An 18,139-nucleotide genomic window follows, 5' to 3' on the forward strand; every position below is an offset into this window, starting at 1 on the left:
TTTTTGAAACAAGATCTGGCTAAATTGTTGAGGGTGTTGTTGAGAGTCTCTACACATTGCTGAGGCTGTCCTTGGACTTGTGATTCTCCTGTCTCAGCCTCCGAAGGTTAAGGTGTGTGCCACCATACCCGGCTTTTTTGGGTTTTTAAAGATATTGTAAACAAATGTAGATGTCCCAGTACATCGTCACTGGGTAATGTTGAAGCATTTAAATTCAACAAAGTAGGCAGGTGTGGTAGCGCTCACTTGTAATCCCAGTCCTTGGAGGCCGAGACAGGAAGATTGCAGCTTTAAAGCCAGCCTTAGCAATATGGTGGGGTTTTCAGCAACCTAGTGAGATTCTGTTTCCAAATAAGAAATAAAATCAGGTTAAAAGTGGGTTTTCAGCAACCTAGTGAGATTCTGTTTCCAAATAAGAAATAAAATCAGGTTAAAAGTGTAGCTTGGAGGTACAGTGCCTCTGGGTTCAAACTCCAGACACACACACACACACACACACATGCACACACATGCACACACACACGCACATACACACACACTCAACAAAGTATTTAACACACCTTAAAATAGAATGATAAAAACCAAAACCAAAGTATTGCTTTATAGAGGTATTAGCCATACTTCTGATTCCTAGGAAAAAGACTGATATATATTATAATAAATTATATTAACTATATGTACACATATGTACACATTATTTTGGCTGTGGGGGTTGAACCCAGGGGCAGCCAACTTCCCAGATACACTACTTTTCATTTTTCTGCTTTTGAAATAAGGTCTTGCTAGGTTGCCAAGAATCCTGCTATGTTGCCGAGGCTGTCCTTGAACCTGTGACCCTCCTGTCTAAGCCTCTGAAGTACCAGAATTACAAATGTGCACCACCATGTCTGGCTATATATGTTTATGCCTATATATATATTACATATTTGTGAAAAATTCAGTGAATGGGAAATTTAGAAATGGTTATGTAATTAGAAAACGAAACCTGCAAGACACAGCTTTGACTGCACTTCTTTTGCAAGGATTACAACATACTTGGTGTGTGACCGGTGTCCTTTGTATGCATTGGTCCCAAAACACAGCACATGCATTTAAATCAGGAAGTGTTAAGAAGTTACAGAGATGTCATGGCTTTGAATTCAAAGTCCTTTTCTCACCCATGCATTTTCTGCCTCTGAGCTGATACCCAGGTTCACACCCACAGTGGAAACTGCCTAGGACATTGTAACAGCGCTGGTGACAGGGGCTGGATTCTTGACATTCATTGATATCTGTTAAATAAAAGAGAATGTTCATTACACGCTGCTAGGAAATCTGTATTGATTTATTCTAAATGTTTAACATTTAAATGATCTTGATAATTGTCATGTTTAAGACCTCTACAACGAATCGAATACTTTTCTTCTCCTGTGATCTGCTCACTAATTGACAGAACTAACTACCACAAAGGGTATCTTTTCAACATGAACACTCTTTAAAGGTAGATATTTACTAAGGACTCAAAACCATGTTGAAGAAACAATCTTCTATTTTAAATATCTTACCAAGGGCTCCCACTCCTGTTTCTAGGAAGCTTAAGCTCTGCAAAATAGCTGGGAGGAAGATACAGGGAAACCCAAAAAGTGCTAAGGTCTGCAAGTGACCCCTCCATTCTTGCTGTTTTAGCCTGATGCAGGTCTTTGCCACCTTGTGTCTCACGGACTGCAGCAAGGCCAGTATTTCAGCATTTCTCCTCTGCAGATATTCCCCAATTTTTCCCAAACACAATCTGGCTCAGAGTGCGACTAAAAGAACTAAAAGGGCAGGTGTGAAACCTGCAAACTCATGTGAATTTGCCCCTATTTTGTTCCATCCCTCCTCCCCTTCCCTCTGGACCCAGAAGAAGGGAGACTTTACCTCCCATTTAAGAAAAGTCTGTCTGTTTGAGCTTTTAGCTGCTGCAGTTCTACCAAGGCAAGAATTGCGGCTCATCAATCATTCTCTCCTCCTGTATAGTTTATTTATTTCAGTACTGGGAATTGGACCCAGAGGCATTCTACCTCCAAGCTATATCCCCCAGCCAGATTTTATTTTATTTTTTGTAGCATCGGGTATTGAACCCAGGAGTGTTCTATCTCTGAGTTAAACCCTAACTCTGTTTTTCATTCTTTATTTTGAAACAGGGTCTCACAAAGTTACCGAGGGCCTAAGTAGCTGAGGCTCGCTGCGAACCTGGATCTTCCTGTCTCAGCCTCCCAAGTACTGGGATTACAAGCATGTGTCACCATGACCGGCTATTTCTTATTTGGAAATAGGGTCTTATTAGGTTGTTGAGAGCTTCACTAAGTTGCCAAGGCTGGCTTTGAACCTGTGATCCTCCTGTACTAAAGTTATAATTGTGCACCACCATGCCTGGCTCTTATATAGTTTTAAAGTCCTTCCTCCTTACTGTTACTTTTTCCATAAATCCATAATCTAATCTCTTCCATCACAAACAATCCCCTTTTCAGTTCTTGCTCATCTCCAGCTACTGCCTCTTCCCCGTCATCCAATTCCAAACCCTTTGAAAGATCAACCATCATATTTAGACTCTCCAAGTCCTCAGTTTACCTTCCAAAGCTTGAGATTTCCAGTCTTCTATTGTGTACATGTTTTCTATTTGGGATCTTTTAACTTCTCAAAAGGCACAATGTGTTAACATACAGAAGTGTGTAAATGTGACCAAATATTTTTATTTTTTTAATTTTTTTAAATTTTTTATTGGTGCATTATATTTGCACTTCATAATGGGATAAAAAAAAAAACTTGTGTAGACATACATGCACACATCGTCCAGCTAGCCCCTACTCAGTCCCCACCCCATTCCCTCCCCAACCCTCCTTCCCATACTTTTAAAAGATCTTTCTTACTAAAGTCTTTTCTTTGTTTTTTTTTTTTTGTTTGACTCCCTTATTCCTTATTATTCTCCTTGCCTACCAGAAGCAAACACCATTAATAATCTAGAATGAATCATAACAGGTCTCTTCTACATGCATATACTATATTATAAAATATACTATACATAAAATATACTTTATACTATATCGATATCTATACTTAAATATATATCCATTTTCTTTTCCTCTGGATGTTTGTTTTCCAGTTACATACAGCTTTACAAAAGTTCCACACACTTTCATACCTCCATGTTTCCTCAATTTTCCACAATGGCTCATGCTGTAGAATGGACCAAACTTCATTCTTTTACTTATTTATTTAATTTCGGTGCTGGGGATGGAACCCAGGGCCTTGTGCATGCTAGGTAAGCACTCTGTATGAGCCCTCTTTCTACTATTAACAGACTTTCAGTTTTGGATTTACCATTTTTGCTTCTATAAAAGATTTTCGTAGCAAATTCATTCGTACCTGCCCAAACTTGGAAGCAACCAAGATATCTTCCAGTAAGGGAATGGATAAACTATGGTACATTCCTATGATGGTATAGTGTTCAGTGTTAAAAGAAAGATGCTATCTGACAAGACTAAGTGCATTCAGGGTAGGATTATACATTGTACAACTGCTATGGAGATCAGTGTGGGGAGGTTCCTCAAAAGGCTGGGAATGGGCCGGTGTGATCCCAGCATTCAGGAGGCTGAGACAGGAGGATGATGGTTCGCAGACAGCCTCAGCTACTGTTTAGTGAGGCCCCCTGCAACTTAGTGAGACCCTGTTTTGAAATAAAGAATAAAAAATAGGGCTGGGGTTGTAGCTCGGAGGTAGAATGGCCCTAGGTTTCATCCTCAGTACCCCCGTCAAAATATAAAAAAAGACTGGGAATGAAACTATCTTACGATCCAGCCATCCCACTCTTGGGGCTCTTCCCAAAGGAATCAAAGTCAGAACATTATAGAGATACATGAATTTCCATGTTGATAGCATCACAGTTCACAATTGTGAACAAATTGCGCAAAACTGTGGAACCAGCCTAGGTGTCTTCCAAGAGATGAACTGGTCACGCGGCTGTGATATATACACACAATGGAATTCTACTTAACCATAAAAAAGAAAATTCTGTTATTTTCAGGAAAATGGACACAACTAGAGAATATTACGCTCGGTGATATTAACCAATCCACGGAGTGAAGGGCCATGTTTTCACTTATATGTGAAAGTTAAATTGGGAAACAAAGGCACTTCAGATAAATAAGGAAAGGTACCAGTAGAATACTGGAAGGAGATTTGGGGAAGGAGGTGGGGAGGTGAAAGAGGAGACTTGATGAAAGAAACAGCTCCAAAGATGCTATGTTCACATAAAGTTTTCAAAACCAATTTGGGGGAGTGGGGTGGGACCCAGAGGGAAACATACCAAGTGCCGTGTACCTGTGTGTTCCTCGTTCCTATCACTCTGAGCCTTATTATGATACATAATTACAAAATAACAAAAGGTGCAAAAAATATATAGAAGACCCTTAATTGTTAATTGAAAGAAACCAGTCTGAAGAGGCTACATATGTAAGATTCCAGTTACATAACATTCTGGAAAAGAAAAAACTAGGCAGACAGTATAAAGATCAGCGTTTGCCAGGGGTTGGAGGGGGGTGGGGATGGGTTTTTAAGTCAGTGAAACTACACCCTATGACATTATAATGGTGGCTAGATGTCATTATAAATTTGCACAAACCTATTGAATATATATCACCAAGAGTGAACCCTAATGTCAACTATGGGCTCTGGATGATGATGTGTTAATATACATTATTTTATTTTATTTTTTATTTTTTATTTATTTTATTTTATTTATTTATTTATTATTTATTTATTTATTTATTTTATTTTTATTTTTTGGTGGTGCTGGGGTTCCTGGAAGCCCTTCTACCTCCGGGCTACACTCCCAGACCTATTTTTACATTTTTATTTGGAAACAGGGTCTCCTAAGCCAGCGCACGCGGCTAGCTTCGAACCTGCGCGATCCTCCTGTCTCCGCCTCCCAAGCGCGGGGATTACAAGCGTGCGCCACCGCGCCCGGCTGTCAATATACATTCTTCAGTAACAGCAAGTGTACCAGTGTAGGGTAGGATGTTTACATTGAGAGAGTTCATATGTGTGCAAAGAGGAGTGGGGTTGTGTGAGCGGAAATTCTGTATTTTGTATTCAATTTCGCTCTGAGCTTAAAACTGCTCTAAAGCCAGGCATGCTGGCGCACGCTTGTAATCCCCACGCTTGGGAGGCTGAGACAGGAGGATTACGCAGGTTCGAAGCCAGCCTCAGCTACTTAGTGAGGCTCTCAGTAACTTAGTGAGACCCTGCTTCCAAATAAAATATTTAAAAAAAGGTCTGGGAGTATAGCCCCGAGGTAGAAAGCCTCTGGGTTCTACCCCCAGTACCACCAAAAAAAAAAAAAAAAAATCTGCTTTAAAATTACAGTTTCTATAAATCTATCCTGCAATACACATTCTGGTCTGCAATCAGTCTTATGCAGTGGAGTTTTATGGAACTTATTCTGTTAGATCATGTTGTATGATCTATCCCCCTAGATGGTAACAGGTAAATGTTATTCAAAACCACTGTACTACACGTATTTAAAATAGCTGTGGAATCCTGTATCTAAAAAAGAGCTTGTTGAGACAGCTTATAAAACATGGGCAGAGAGGTGTTGGTTTACATTCTCAGGAGGGACTGGAGTCCCTTTTGTATCATAACTCTTCCCTGTGATCTTTTATTTGGCATTTCTTCCTTGGAGTTTCCTTACAGAGTTAAAGGATTCAAACAGAGGTCGGATTCTTAGTATCATGAAGCTAACGCAACAGCCTTCATTTTCATACCTTGACAGCTCATCCCATCCGAGGTTCGTCGAAAGCCAGTTCCGCAGTGGACCACACAGTGATAGGACCCGATCGTGTTGTCGCAGTCCTGACCAGCGTGGCAGGTGTGTCCACCCAAAGCGCACTCATCAATATCTACAACAGAGGGAACCGTTGCATTGAGATGAGTTCAGAAAACCCAACCTAAGAACCTGCTGCAAAATGAGGATAGGAAAAGCAATGAGTGATTCTTGAAACATATATAAGAACAAGAAAGAATGGATTATTTTTTTTTGGCGGAGCTTTTCAGGTATATTAAATAGCTGACAAACTCCCTGCAGCAAGGGGTGAGCTCTTTTAAAACTGACTGATCAATTAGACCACATATAAATAGGTGGCTTTTGCTGGGCACAGTGGTGCATGCCTGTAATCCCAGTATTTGGGAGGCTGAAACAGGAGGACCACAGGTTCAGAGCCAGCCTTAGCAATTTAGGCCCTCAGCAACTTAGTGAGACCTTGGGTTCAATCCCTAGTATCACAAAAACAAATAAAATTTAGGTGGCTAGCAAAAATATCTTGAGTGGGTCACTCCGGCATGCCTGCTTTGGGGGTACCCATATGAAGATGGTCCGAGAGCAGCATTCCTTCTTTCTTGCTTTCTATTTGTTGCCATGGTGTAGGCAGAGGTAGTAGAAGAGACTGGGTCTACCACTCTTTTCCTACGACAAAGACTGCCTTGCCATTGCTTGACCGTGTCGATTTGATTCAGCACTGTGGATACCTTGGCAGGTTCTTCCATCTGCAGCTATGGTGAGGCCTTTGGGGCAAGAGCAGTAATAGGTTCCCATGGCGTTGTGGCAGGTGTGGGAGCAGGGATTCCCTGCTGTGCATTCATCTTCATCTAGAGAAGAAACAGGACAACCCAATCAGTATGGAGACCTCTAATTTGGAGACCTCGAAGTCAGTGAAAAGAGTTGCTTATGGAAGCCAATGAATTGAATCAAATACAGTACCAAAGGACCACAATATGGAATCACTAAATAAAAATTAATTTGAGGTTTCTCAAGTTACCTCCATCAGTCAACAGATGTTCAGATTTTATTCTAAAACAATAGTGACAGCTAAAAGATAACTCCCATGTACTATGATCTAAGTGGTTTTTTTTTTTTTTTTTTTTTTGGTGGTACTGGGGTTCCTGGAAGCCCTTCTACCTCTGGGCTACATTCCCAGACATATTTTTACATTTTTATTTGGAAACAGGGTCTCCTAAGCCAACGCGCGCGGCTGGCTTTGAACCTGAGAGACCTGCGCGATCCTCCTGTCTCTGCCTCCCAAGCGCGGGGATTACAAGCATGCACCACCACGCCCCGGCTAAGTGTTCTTTTTTTTAAAAAAAAACAATGTTTGAGAACATTCCTAGGAGAAAGGCATTTTTATTACTGTCTGTGTTTTTCATAACAAACTAAAGAACAAAGAGGTGAAGTGATAGGGTGTGGGCCTGGACTGTCCCCTAAAGGCTCCATTTGGAAGCCTGGTCCCAGTGCAATGCCAGACACTCAGGGTGGGTTAGTCCCTTGAAGGGAGATTCCTAACGTGATGGCACTAGTGGGAAGGGCCTACCTGGAGGAAGAGGTCTCTGGGGCTGTGTCCTTGAAGGGAGGATCTTGTCCTCAGCCGCTTCCCAGCTGCCTTGAGCTGAGCCATGACCTCCGCGTCATGATGCCACCTCCCCTCAGTATCAGAAACAGTGTAGCCAAGAGACCGTGAAATAAAACCTCTAAAATCATGAGCCCCAACAAATCTTTGCTTTTTAAAATCTATCTTCTCAGGTATCTTGTCACAGTGATGGAAAACTAACTAATACATTAAGTAAACTGCCCAAGATCACAACTGGCAGAGTTGGGAGTTGAACCTGGGCAGTCTAATGAGCATCGGTTTGCCTTTGGATCATACTACAATGCCTATCAGTGAAAGAAAGGCAGGGCAGATGCAAATTTGAGCTCCTCGAGCCATTTACATAGCTGTTCATGGATCTGAGATTCCCTTGTAGGGGCACTTGATGGGACAAAGTTGGTTCAGCCATTAGTCAGAGGTCCTTAATCCTGCCCTGTCCTAAGACTGAGCAGTTCTAGTGTTAGGTGACTGTACTTTGGACCACTGCTATCTCACACCCATGACAATCAAGCCACCCGCTGGATTTTAGTCCACCACGGTACTTGGTCACTATCTCTGACACACTTGATAATGGACAGATTGAGAGAGGTGGGCTTTTCAGTCTAATTTAAATTCAGATTTAGTTCTGCCACCTTATGGTAAGTGATCTTAAGGAGTTTATTTAGGTCCTCTACATCTCAATTTCTTTAGCTGTCAAATGGGATATTTAAAACCTTTTTAATGATTCAGTACCTAGCAAAATGGCAATAGATGTTCAAAAATAGTATGTATTTTAGACATTATTATAAAAAAAAAACCTTACTTATTCCTATACTTACCAGCACAAAAAGGTCCAACCGAGTCTAAGGCGAACCCAGAAGGGCACTGGTTACTGCGATCTCCTACCCCAGAAAGGAAAAGGAAAGTTAATTCACTAATTAGAATATTAGCATCTAGTTTCTTTCCAGTACAGTCTTTGCTGGGAAGATAGGTCAAAGATGAAACACATGATAAAAAATGCAGTAGGTGGAGAGAAGAAAGAATAGAAAACTTGTCTTGTTTTTTAGCCAATAAATAAGTCATGGTGCAGAGATTGTTGGCAAGTTGCCACCAGAAACAGATTTTTTGTTTACATCAATCCAAAGAAAATGAAATAAAATTATTCTCTGATAACTTTTTAGTTATTCTTTTAGTTATTCTTTTTAAAATGTAAGATAATCAGGTATGTCAAGCATAGCCACAAGCAATGTTTTATTCTTCTAGCTACTACTACTCTGTTTTATTGGAAAAGGAGAAATGGTGTTTTCCAGCGACTTAATTTGTGCCAGTGAAAAAGAGAAACCGTGAAGAACTCCCCTCCTTGTAAGGGTTTCTTCCATTTTCAAGACTGAGCATTAGGGATAAAGACTGTTTTTCCTTTCTCTGCAGTTGAAGCAAGCGGAAGCAGGCAGACTGTGAGAGAACAGATTTAAGTTAGATGTCAGGAAAAAAAAATCTACGACCAGAACAGATAAATGAGGAATATCTTTCTCTAGAGCATCCAGGTTCTTCTGCTTGTGCAAGGTAGTGGGAATCGTATGCACGGAAAAGAAACAGGCATGTATTAAATATTATTGAATGGTTTACTGTTTGCTTGTTTTACATTTAAACCTCACAACTCCCCAAGGTCACAGTACCTAATTTTCAGGTGAAAGATTTGAGACTGAGGTTATGCAAGTTGCCTAGGATCAAAGAGTTAAGATGTCCCGGAGTGAGATTTAGATGCAAGTCTGTTTGACGTTCTACCATTGAATAAGGTGGTGATTATAATTTATGTTTCATTTATTTATACATTCCTTAATCTAACCAGTATGCTGTGTGGGAAACTGGGAACTGTGTTGGGGATATAATCGGGGAAAAAGTCATGTCATATGAACATAATAAGTTATGGCTCTGATAGCAGCTTTAGAGTTTTGGTCTTAATTGGGAGAGAAATCATCCATTAAGTGGCATTTGAAAAGTTTTTTTTTTTTTTGGATACCTTGGTTGTCATGATGAAGACAGTGTGTAAGATAAGCTGTGGGGCAGGTTTTATAATAGTGCTATGTGTGGGACAGCACTGCAACAAGATTGTCCCTTTCTTGCAAGGCTCTCATGGGGTGAAAAACCTGTAATTATTTAAGCCTTGAACCTGTGTACTACATACTCAACATTTTCACATGATTTCAACTTACGATAAATTTTCTAGGAATGCAATTGTCATATAAATTGATATCTGAATATATTTTGTTTTATTCAGAATGTTACTAAGAGTTGCTTATTGCTGCCCCCCTCCAGAAAAGGGAAAAAATAAAAAAAAAATAAAAAACTTATATATACACATGGTAAGATTTCTATATAAAGACTCAGGCACATGACATCCCTGTCCAAAGATTTCTTAATAAAATATAATGAAATAAGTATTTTATTATGAATTATTTTCTTCTTATTTTTCTTTATTTTATAGTTAACTATGTTGGGAAAATTTTGATGCTGAGTATTGAACTGAGTGCCACTCTATTTCTGAGTTACAACCCCAGTCCTATTTGATTTTTTATTTTTGAAACAATGTCTTGCTAAGTTGCTAAGGCTGGCCACAAATCTATGATCCTCTGTCTCAGCCTCTCAAGTAATGGAGTTACAGGTATGTTCCACCATGTCTGGCTATTATTTAGAAATCAGGGGTACTACAAAACATTTGTCTATATTATAACAATGTATGATAATAGTATTTCAAAAGAATAAGATAAAATTCCCTACATCTGATCACTTAGAAAAAACTACATTTGTTTTGTTGACATTCTGATTTTTTCTTCTAGTCATGTTTATGAATACATACTTAAAAAACTAAGTTAGGGGTTGGCTCGGTGGTAGAGTACCTGCCTAGTATGTCTGAGTCTCTAGGTTCAATTCCAGCACTACAAAAAGAAATAAATAGGTAAATAAACACATAAATATAAACAGGTATGTAAACTAATAACTGCCAAGCTTTGCTAATCATATAAAAAGTCATTTGGGCAACTTAGTAAAAACACAGATCCCTTGGTCAGAGTCTTATCAAAACTGGTAAGGAAGCTACGTGGAAATCTGTTTTTAACCAGTATAAAGCTGTCATTATAATCACTCAGGTGTAGGAGATCTGGATTGGATCAGATTGTACATTGCTTTTTCAATTATTATTATGTCACGAACTTTCTATTTTTCACTTGTTTACAGTTATACTATCAATACCAAGAACAGCGTTAGGCATTTGGTTGATACTCAACAAATATTTGAATGAGTTAAATATTTCTTAAAAACAATTTCAGTGATTATTTAGTATATTATCATGCAGCTGGGCCATAATTCACATATTTATGTCCTCCTTCCAGGATGTTTATTAAATAACACTGAATAAAACATCTTGAGCGTTCTTCCTCAGCTATTTCTGTGATTTTCTCAGGAGAGATTCCTAGAATGAAAATTTTCTGGTCAAGCTTCAGGAACGCAAGCTTGCTCCCTGGTGGTCACTCAAAAAACAAACTGTAGATACACAATCCTGAAATTCACAGGAACATTGTCAACAATAAATGACATGTGTAGCAGATATAATTCATAGAATTATAGTCCCCCAGCATAGTAAGGGGCCTTAAAGATCTTAAAATAATGTGTTTTCTTATACTGTGGGACCCAGACCACCCAACCACACATTTAGAAATACCATAAAGGCCTTCATGCAGTCATAGGCTTAGATATTCACCATGATTGGGTAGAACTCATACATGACTTAAGAAAAACAATCATTTTAAGCCAGGCATGGTTTCACATGCTTGTAATCCCAGTACTTGGGAGGCTGAGACAGGAAGATCCTGGTTCCTGGACAGCAACTTAGTGAGGCCTTGTTTCAAAATAAAGAACAAAAACTAGGGCTGGGGTGTAGCTAAGAGGTAGAGTGTCCCTGGGTTCCATCCCTAGTACTGCCCCCCAAAAATTCTTTTTAACTCCTCTAGTTCCAGAAGGTATACATCCATTTATAACCAACATCTTCTGTCCAGTTGTCTTTTAATAATTATAGAAAGTACTGAAAAAAGGGGTTAGATTAGAAACACAGTTATAATTAGAAAACAGAAAAGATAACTCTTCATTTCAGTAGCTCTTTTCTTTTGTCCAAAAGGCCTGAACATAAGTGTGATAGTAAAACGAAGAGGTGGTGACAGTGTAAGCTGGGGTGGTGTGGGCCACGGTGCTCAGTGGCGATGCAACTTCGCGGATCTTTTATTATTTAAAAAAAATGTGTATTCATCTTCCCAGATTACCATGATCTCAAATTTGATGAAGCAGTTCTGATATTTTGAAGAAAAGTGTCGTAGGCACAACTGATAAAAGCAAGGGTAAAAGCAAAAATGAAGTTTTTATTTTTTGCAAAATATAATAGAACAAAATGAGCCAGGCCTGGCGGTGCACACCTGTACTTCCTAGTACTTGGGAAGCTGAGACAGGAAGATCACAGGTTCAAAGCCAGCCTCAGAAACGTATAGTGAGGCTGTCAACAGTTTAGTAAGACCCTGTTTCAAAATAAAAATGAAAATAGGGCTGGAGGTAGAAGACCCCTGCGTTCAATTGTGAGTGCCACACACATACGTGTGTGTACACACAAACAGTATTATTTAAAATCACGTTGGGTCTATTTTAGGCAAACTAGCCTATAGCAACACACATGCACAGTTACTGCAAATCCTTTAAGTGTACTCATGGAGGCCTAGAATTCAAAGCTAAAGTCGTGGAAACATTTAGTGTTTCCATAACTGCTTATCGGTGTCTCCTAGCTCCTGAAACTTCCAGAATATGGAATGAAAATTGTTGTGGTGGCTTTTATGACTGAAAAGAGAATTTCAGGGGATAGGTGTGTCAGAGAACCATACATCATAGGGAATGGTTTAGATCCAAGGTGGTAAAATGGTGCTTAGAAAATGAAAAGCAGCTCATAAATTATAATTTCCAGGAACAGGGAATGACGGTTGGAATTCTAACTGGTGCTCAGGATGAGGTTAGAAGGAGCCATACCGAGAGATTTTATGTGCATATATGAATCTGTCAGTTTGAATCTCACTATGATGTATAGTCATATCATACCAATAACATTCTGAAAGAAAAGCTTTAAGATAATGGAAAAATTTCTGACTTGCTTAGAATAAGACATACCTTTAGGTTATGCGTCAGGAATTTAAAAAGTTCCTTGGAAATTTATGATTCTGACAAATAACAAATGGACTTTATCCATTCAAAGAAAAAAATGTTCTGATATATTATTACCCAAAGAAAAAATATTCTGACACTGACCTTCTGCAAGTATCTAGAACAGAGCAATAAGACCTTCACTATAGCATGAGGAAGAATACTGCCAAACTAAATGTACTAGAACTCCAATTGAATGGCCTTTACAGCAGGTATTTACCCGTAACAAAACAGATAACACAATGAAAACTCTGATTTCTTCATTTTAGGCCTAGGCCTTCATATAATTATTCTGAATGGCATCAGGGCAATCATTTTTATAATTTTAGAAAGGATCAGATGGCATAGAGATATGGACTTACCTTTGGAAATGGAAGCATGGATTTTAAAACCCAAAGTCTCTTCTAACTGGTTATAGTCAGATTCCACAGAGGACGCATGAAGTGTTTCTACCAAGAAAGGCATCCTTCCCTGTGCCTGATCGTAGAATACAGTGTGGTTCCAGGTGTACGGGACACTGACGCCATCAATGGTGAAGAGCCGGGTTGAGTAGGCGTAGAGCTGCCCAGGACCTGTCTGAATGTAGTCCTCTGTGTAATCCTAAACACAATGATAGGGATTTGGAGATCAGCATGGCTTATATTTTTTTCCCCTTTGGGGGTACTATGAGATGTAAAATGGGGAAAGGAAACAAGGCATTGGGGCTAAAAACAGAGTTTTAATTAAAACTGTAATCGTACAGTACTGTTCAGAAAATAACTTTATTTAAGCCTTTTAATCATAACTATATTCATTTCATGCTTTACTGTCATGAATTATAGTTTAATAAGAGAGCCAAAATTGTAGGCCAAGAATAAAGCAAGATGTGAATGGGCGATGAGTATTCTTTTAAGTCCTGTATGGATGGTAGGCACTAACTTTTAAGCAAGAATGATTATTTTCTTTGTCAGAATAAAATAAAATGAGTGGCTTCAGTCAATATAGCAATGATCTTGATCCTGATGAGCAGGAGAATAAAGTACTGGGAGAGTTTAGAAAGACTGGCCTCTGAAGATTCTTAAACAAAGACCAGATCATCATTGAGAACCCTGGTGGTTTAGACATTTACTCTCCAAAGCAAACAGGAGAAAGTATGCAAATTCTCAGCCTCATACCCATAAGGTTCTGTCCATGGATCTTTACCTCATCCTCTTATCCTGACCCTAATCAACAGTGAAGACACGTTATCTTGGCATTTTACCTTTACGTTGACTTCAGCAGGTGACTGAAGCTGTAGAACATGGCCACTCACAACGACGTCTAGCAGCAAAGCCCCATCAGAATCCAAACCCCGGGCAACGTGAGTCATTCTCAAGATTTCTCCTGGGAATCATAATGCATTTATTTTCACAGCAAAACAAAACAAAACAGAATAAAAAACCAAAATGAAAAAACCCCAAAAACATAAAAACCAAAACAACAACAACAACCACAAAAAACTCATATGGCTTAAGTAAGCACAAAGTAGATTTAACTACTATAACTGTTATGTTAGTTGATTTTTACCTTGAATACTTAAGGCCAGAGAATTACATTGGTACTTCTCTCTCAAGTACAGAGTGAGGCTTATTGAATGAAGGTTCTTCTAAAATGTCTATGTGGCAAAAATGCAGCATATGATTGTACAAAACATTCTCTGCCTTAAGCTCAGACACTAGCAGGTCTAGTGATTCAAAAGTAGCAGAAGGGGCTGGGTGTGGTGGCGCACGCTTGTAATCCCCATGCTTGGGAGGTGGAGACAGGAGGATTGCACAAGTTCAAAGCCAGCCTCGCTGGCTTAGGAGACCCTGTTTCCAAAAATAAAAAATAGTTCTGGGAGTATAAGCCAGAGGTAGAATTGCTTCTAGGAACCCCAATACCACCAAAAAAAAAAAAGTAGCAGAAGGGCAGCTTGATTAGAGATATTCCTCTCTCTGCTCTTCTTTCTTGAAGGTCACTGCCATGAGGCGAGCCAACTTTGAAGAGGCTTGAAATGGACTCCTTAAAAAACCTGTGTATAAACCGGGCATGATGATGCATGCTTGTAATTCCAGCATCCGGGAGACTGAGACCGGAGGATCACGGTTCGTGGACAGTCTCAGCTACTTAGTGAGGCTCTCTGCAACTCAATGAGACCCGGTTTCAAAATAAAGAATAAAAAAAATTGGGCAGGGGGTGTAGCCCAGAGGTCAAATACCCCTGGGCTACATTTCCAGACCCGCCAAAAACCAACCAACCAAACAAACAAACAAAAAAACCTGTGTATATGGCCAGGTATGGTGGGGCACGCTTGTAATCCAGCATTTGGGAGGCTGAGACAGGAGGATCACGGTTCGAGGACAGCCTCAGCTACTTAGTGAGGCCCTTTGCAACTCAGTGAGACCCTGTTTCAAAATAAAGAATAAAAAATAGGGCTGGGGGTAGTTCAAAGGTAGAATGTTCAAAGGAAGTTCAAAGGTAGAATGCCCCTGGGTTTCATCCCCAGTACCACAAAAGAAAACAAAACAAAACTGTGTGATCAGCGGTGTGTGGTGGCACACGTCTGTGATCTCTGTACTTGGGAGACTGAGGCAGGAGACTTGCAGGTTGGAGGACAGCTCAGCAATGTAATGAGACTCTTAGAAACTTACTGAGACCCTGTTTCAAAAACAAAAGCAAAATAATAAAAAAGAGCTGGGTTTATAGCTTGAAGATAGAATGCCCCTGGGTTCAATCCCTAGTGCCACAAACAAAACAAAAGAAAATGAAACAAAACTCCTCGTGTGACCATGAAAGATCTTGAAGAGCTAATATGTACTAATTAAGACCAGGGCTAAAGCAAAAAAAGACTTTGAGGTTTTCTTGGTTTTGTTTCTCTCTTTTTGATAAAGAATCACTATAAGGCATCCTAATTGAGTCTTGGGTTAAAGACAAGTCTTTAACTGATAGTAATGACTCATTTTACCTTTTTGGACATAAACTCTAAGGATTTAAGGAGAAAATATACATAAAAGAGGGATATGGGCCGGGCGTGGTGGCGCACGCTTGTAATTCCCGTGCTTGGGAGGCGGAGACAGGAGGATCGCGCAGGTTCGAAGCCAGCCGCGCTGGCTTAAGAGACCCTGTTTCCAAAAATAAAATAGGTCTGGGAATGTAGCCTGGAGATAGAAGGGCTTCCAGGAACCCCAGTACCACCAAAAAAAAAAAAAAAAAAAAAAAAAAAAGAGGGATACGTGTGTATTTGGGGGTATAAAAGTTGCTATGCTGCTGAAGAACCCATGGCCCCTTATAGACCTCAGGGCAGTATTCATTTACAGAAAAACACATGATTGCTTTGATAAGATTCCTACTTGGAAAGAGTGCATCAAAATGTTGCAGTGATGCTCTCTGGGAACATATAAAATCTTTTTTCCTGACTATAAACCTTCATGGCTATCGTTTTTATAGTGTGACATACTGTTTAGCTGACACTAACCAGTTGCAAATTCCACCTGGGTTTCTCTTTTGAAGACTGCGTTGGTGAGGGTAAAGCCATTCACTGCTTCTCCTATTTCCTTGGCTGTTGTCCAATAAATGGGATTTAGGATAGAAACTATCTTTCTCATTGCCGGACCTAAGAAGAAAACGATAAAAGGTGACAAAGCAAAATATTTACAGTCAACTGATGTCTTTGCAAGGACACGGGTGATGGTTGATCTGGGCTGTCAACGTGACTGGATTAGAAAACACCTAAGATGATGTGACTTTGGGTGTGTGGCTTAGAGGACTGGCTTTTGTAATGGCAGATCGAAGGGGAAGTCCTGCCTCGAATGTGGGCAGTACTGTTCTGTGGGCGCAGGACCTGGATAAAAAGGAGAAAGCTCCGTGAAGGCACGTGTAGTTCTTCCTGAAGAAAGTGCATCTGTTCTCGCCAGGGATGACAGCCGTAAATGATGGACTTTGACCATCATTTCTCTGGAGAGTTCCTGGCCTTTCTGTCTTGGACTAGGACGGCATTATTGGCCACACTGATTCTGAGACTCCAGTTCTTGGACCGCTCCACCAGCTGCCGGTTCCTTTGGTTTTCCATGTGCAGGTGGCCACTTGGGGCTACCCTGCTTTGGACTGTAAGCTCACTTGATAAATCCCCTTTTACCATATATACGTCCTCTGAGGTTTGTTACTCTAGCAAACTCTGACTAATACAGATGAATACTAAACAGTGAAAAACAACAAAAAAATAAATACGAGTTTCATATGCATTTTTAGGAGTTTACTACTGGGATAGGGTTAGAGGCTATCTATTATACTAAGGATTCATTAGTAGCATCCTCTAGAAGCTTTAAATGAACCGAATAGGATTAAGGATAATATGTTTTTAAAAGAAGTTTCTGAACATTTTTTTTTAAATAAGAGACTTACCAAGATTGCGAGGCACATTGGTAATTTTGGCGTGTATTATTTTAGTATCAGAGTTAGGGCTATCCGTTATTGTGGCATTAAGAAAAGCGATTCCAAATTCAACATCATTAATATTTCCAATAATACTTCCTCTGGCTCTCTGGGGCCCACCTGTTGGGGAAAGAAAAAACATTCCTGGATAAGAAAGTAATTTCATCAACATTACATGAGAAGAAAGAAGGTCAATATTCAGAGCTGCTACAAATCTTCTAAAACATCAAATAGGTCCTATGACATCTGAATTTAATAGTGGAATGAATAAGCTTTTAAAACATTCTACTTTCATGTATCATCCATCATCCCCCATAAATCTCACATCTTTCAGATCTATGCACATTAAAGTATTACTTCATAAGCCAAAGAATACATTTAGCGTTCAGTCCTTCACAGCCAAAATGAAGGATGTGCTTGTTGATGGTGATGAAATGATGTTGACAATGTAAGTTTGTCGAGCAGGTCACGAACAACAGCAAGCATGGAATACCCGTTCACTCTTAGTCCTATGGTGGCTTTAAATTGCCAGTTTGCAGATTAAGAGAATATGGTTCAGAGAAATCCCATCATTAATATCTAGAGAGGATCCTAATACATTTTTTGCTTGGCATGAAAACCTCTCCTCCTCCCTCCTCCTCCTTCTCCTCCTCCTCCTCTTCCTCCTTCTCCTCCTCCTCCTCTTCCTCCTCCTCCTCTCTCCTCCTTCTTTGAAGGCACTTATTTGTTTAAATTGACAAATAAAAGTTGTGTACGTGTATCTTATACAGCATGCCATTTTGGAATATGTGTACATTGTGAAATTGCTAAATTAATTTATTTAACATATTTTCTAACTCATTTATTATTTTTGTGGTGAGAACACGTTATGTCTGTTCTTTGAGCATTCAAGAATACATTAAAATTATGAGAAAGGTAAAAATTCAATTCATAGAAGAAGAGAAAAGTGGTTACTAGGGGCTGAGGATAAAGAAAAGGGATTGGAGAGATGCTGGTCAAAGGATAAAAATTTCAGATAGGAGGAATAAAACCTAAGAATCTATTGCACAACATGATGACTGTAATTG

At 39.6% G+C, this 18,139-nt stretch overlaps 1 protein-coding gene across 1 annotated transcript in view; it reads right to left on the reverse strand.

Moving 5' to 3' along the window:
• HMCN1 (hemicentin 1) overlaps positions 1-18,139 on the reverse strand; it is a gene marked incomplete at its 3' end in the record, with an annotated part of 469,132 nt that overhangs the window by 23,994 nt on the left and 426,999 nt on the right. The window contains exons 94-101 of the mRNA XM_080699395.1: positions 17,043-17,192; positions 16,117-16,254; positions 13,885-14,006; positions 13,007-13,244; positions 8,252-8,314; positions 6,541-6,660; positions 5,781-5,915; positions 1,158-1,271 (exon numbers count right to left, since the gene is read on the reverse strand). Coding sequence (XP_080555521.1) covers positions 1,158-1,271; positions 5,781-5,915; positions 6,541-6,660; positions 8,252-8,314; positions 13,007-13,244; positions 13,885-14,006; positions 16,117-16,254; positions 17,043-17,192 — 1,080 coding nt within the window. The remainder of the gene's footprint in view (positions 1-1,157; positions 1,272-5,780; positions 5,916-6,540; positions 6,661-8,251; positions 8,315-13,006; positions 13,245-13,884; positions 14,007-16,116; positions 16,255-17,042; positions 17,193-18,139) is intronic.

This window comes from Muscardinus avellanarius (genome assembly GCF_963383645.1).
Source record: "Muscardinus avellanarius genome assembly, chromosome: 7".
NCBI lineage: Eukaryota > Metazoa > Chordata > Mammalia > Rodentia > Gliridae > Muscardinus > Muscardinus avellanarius.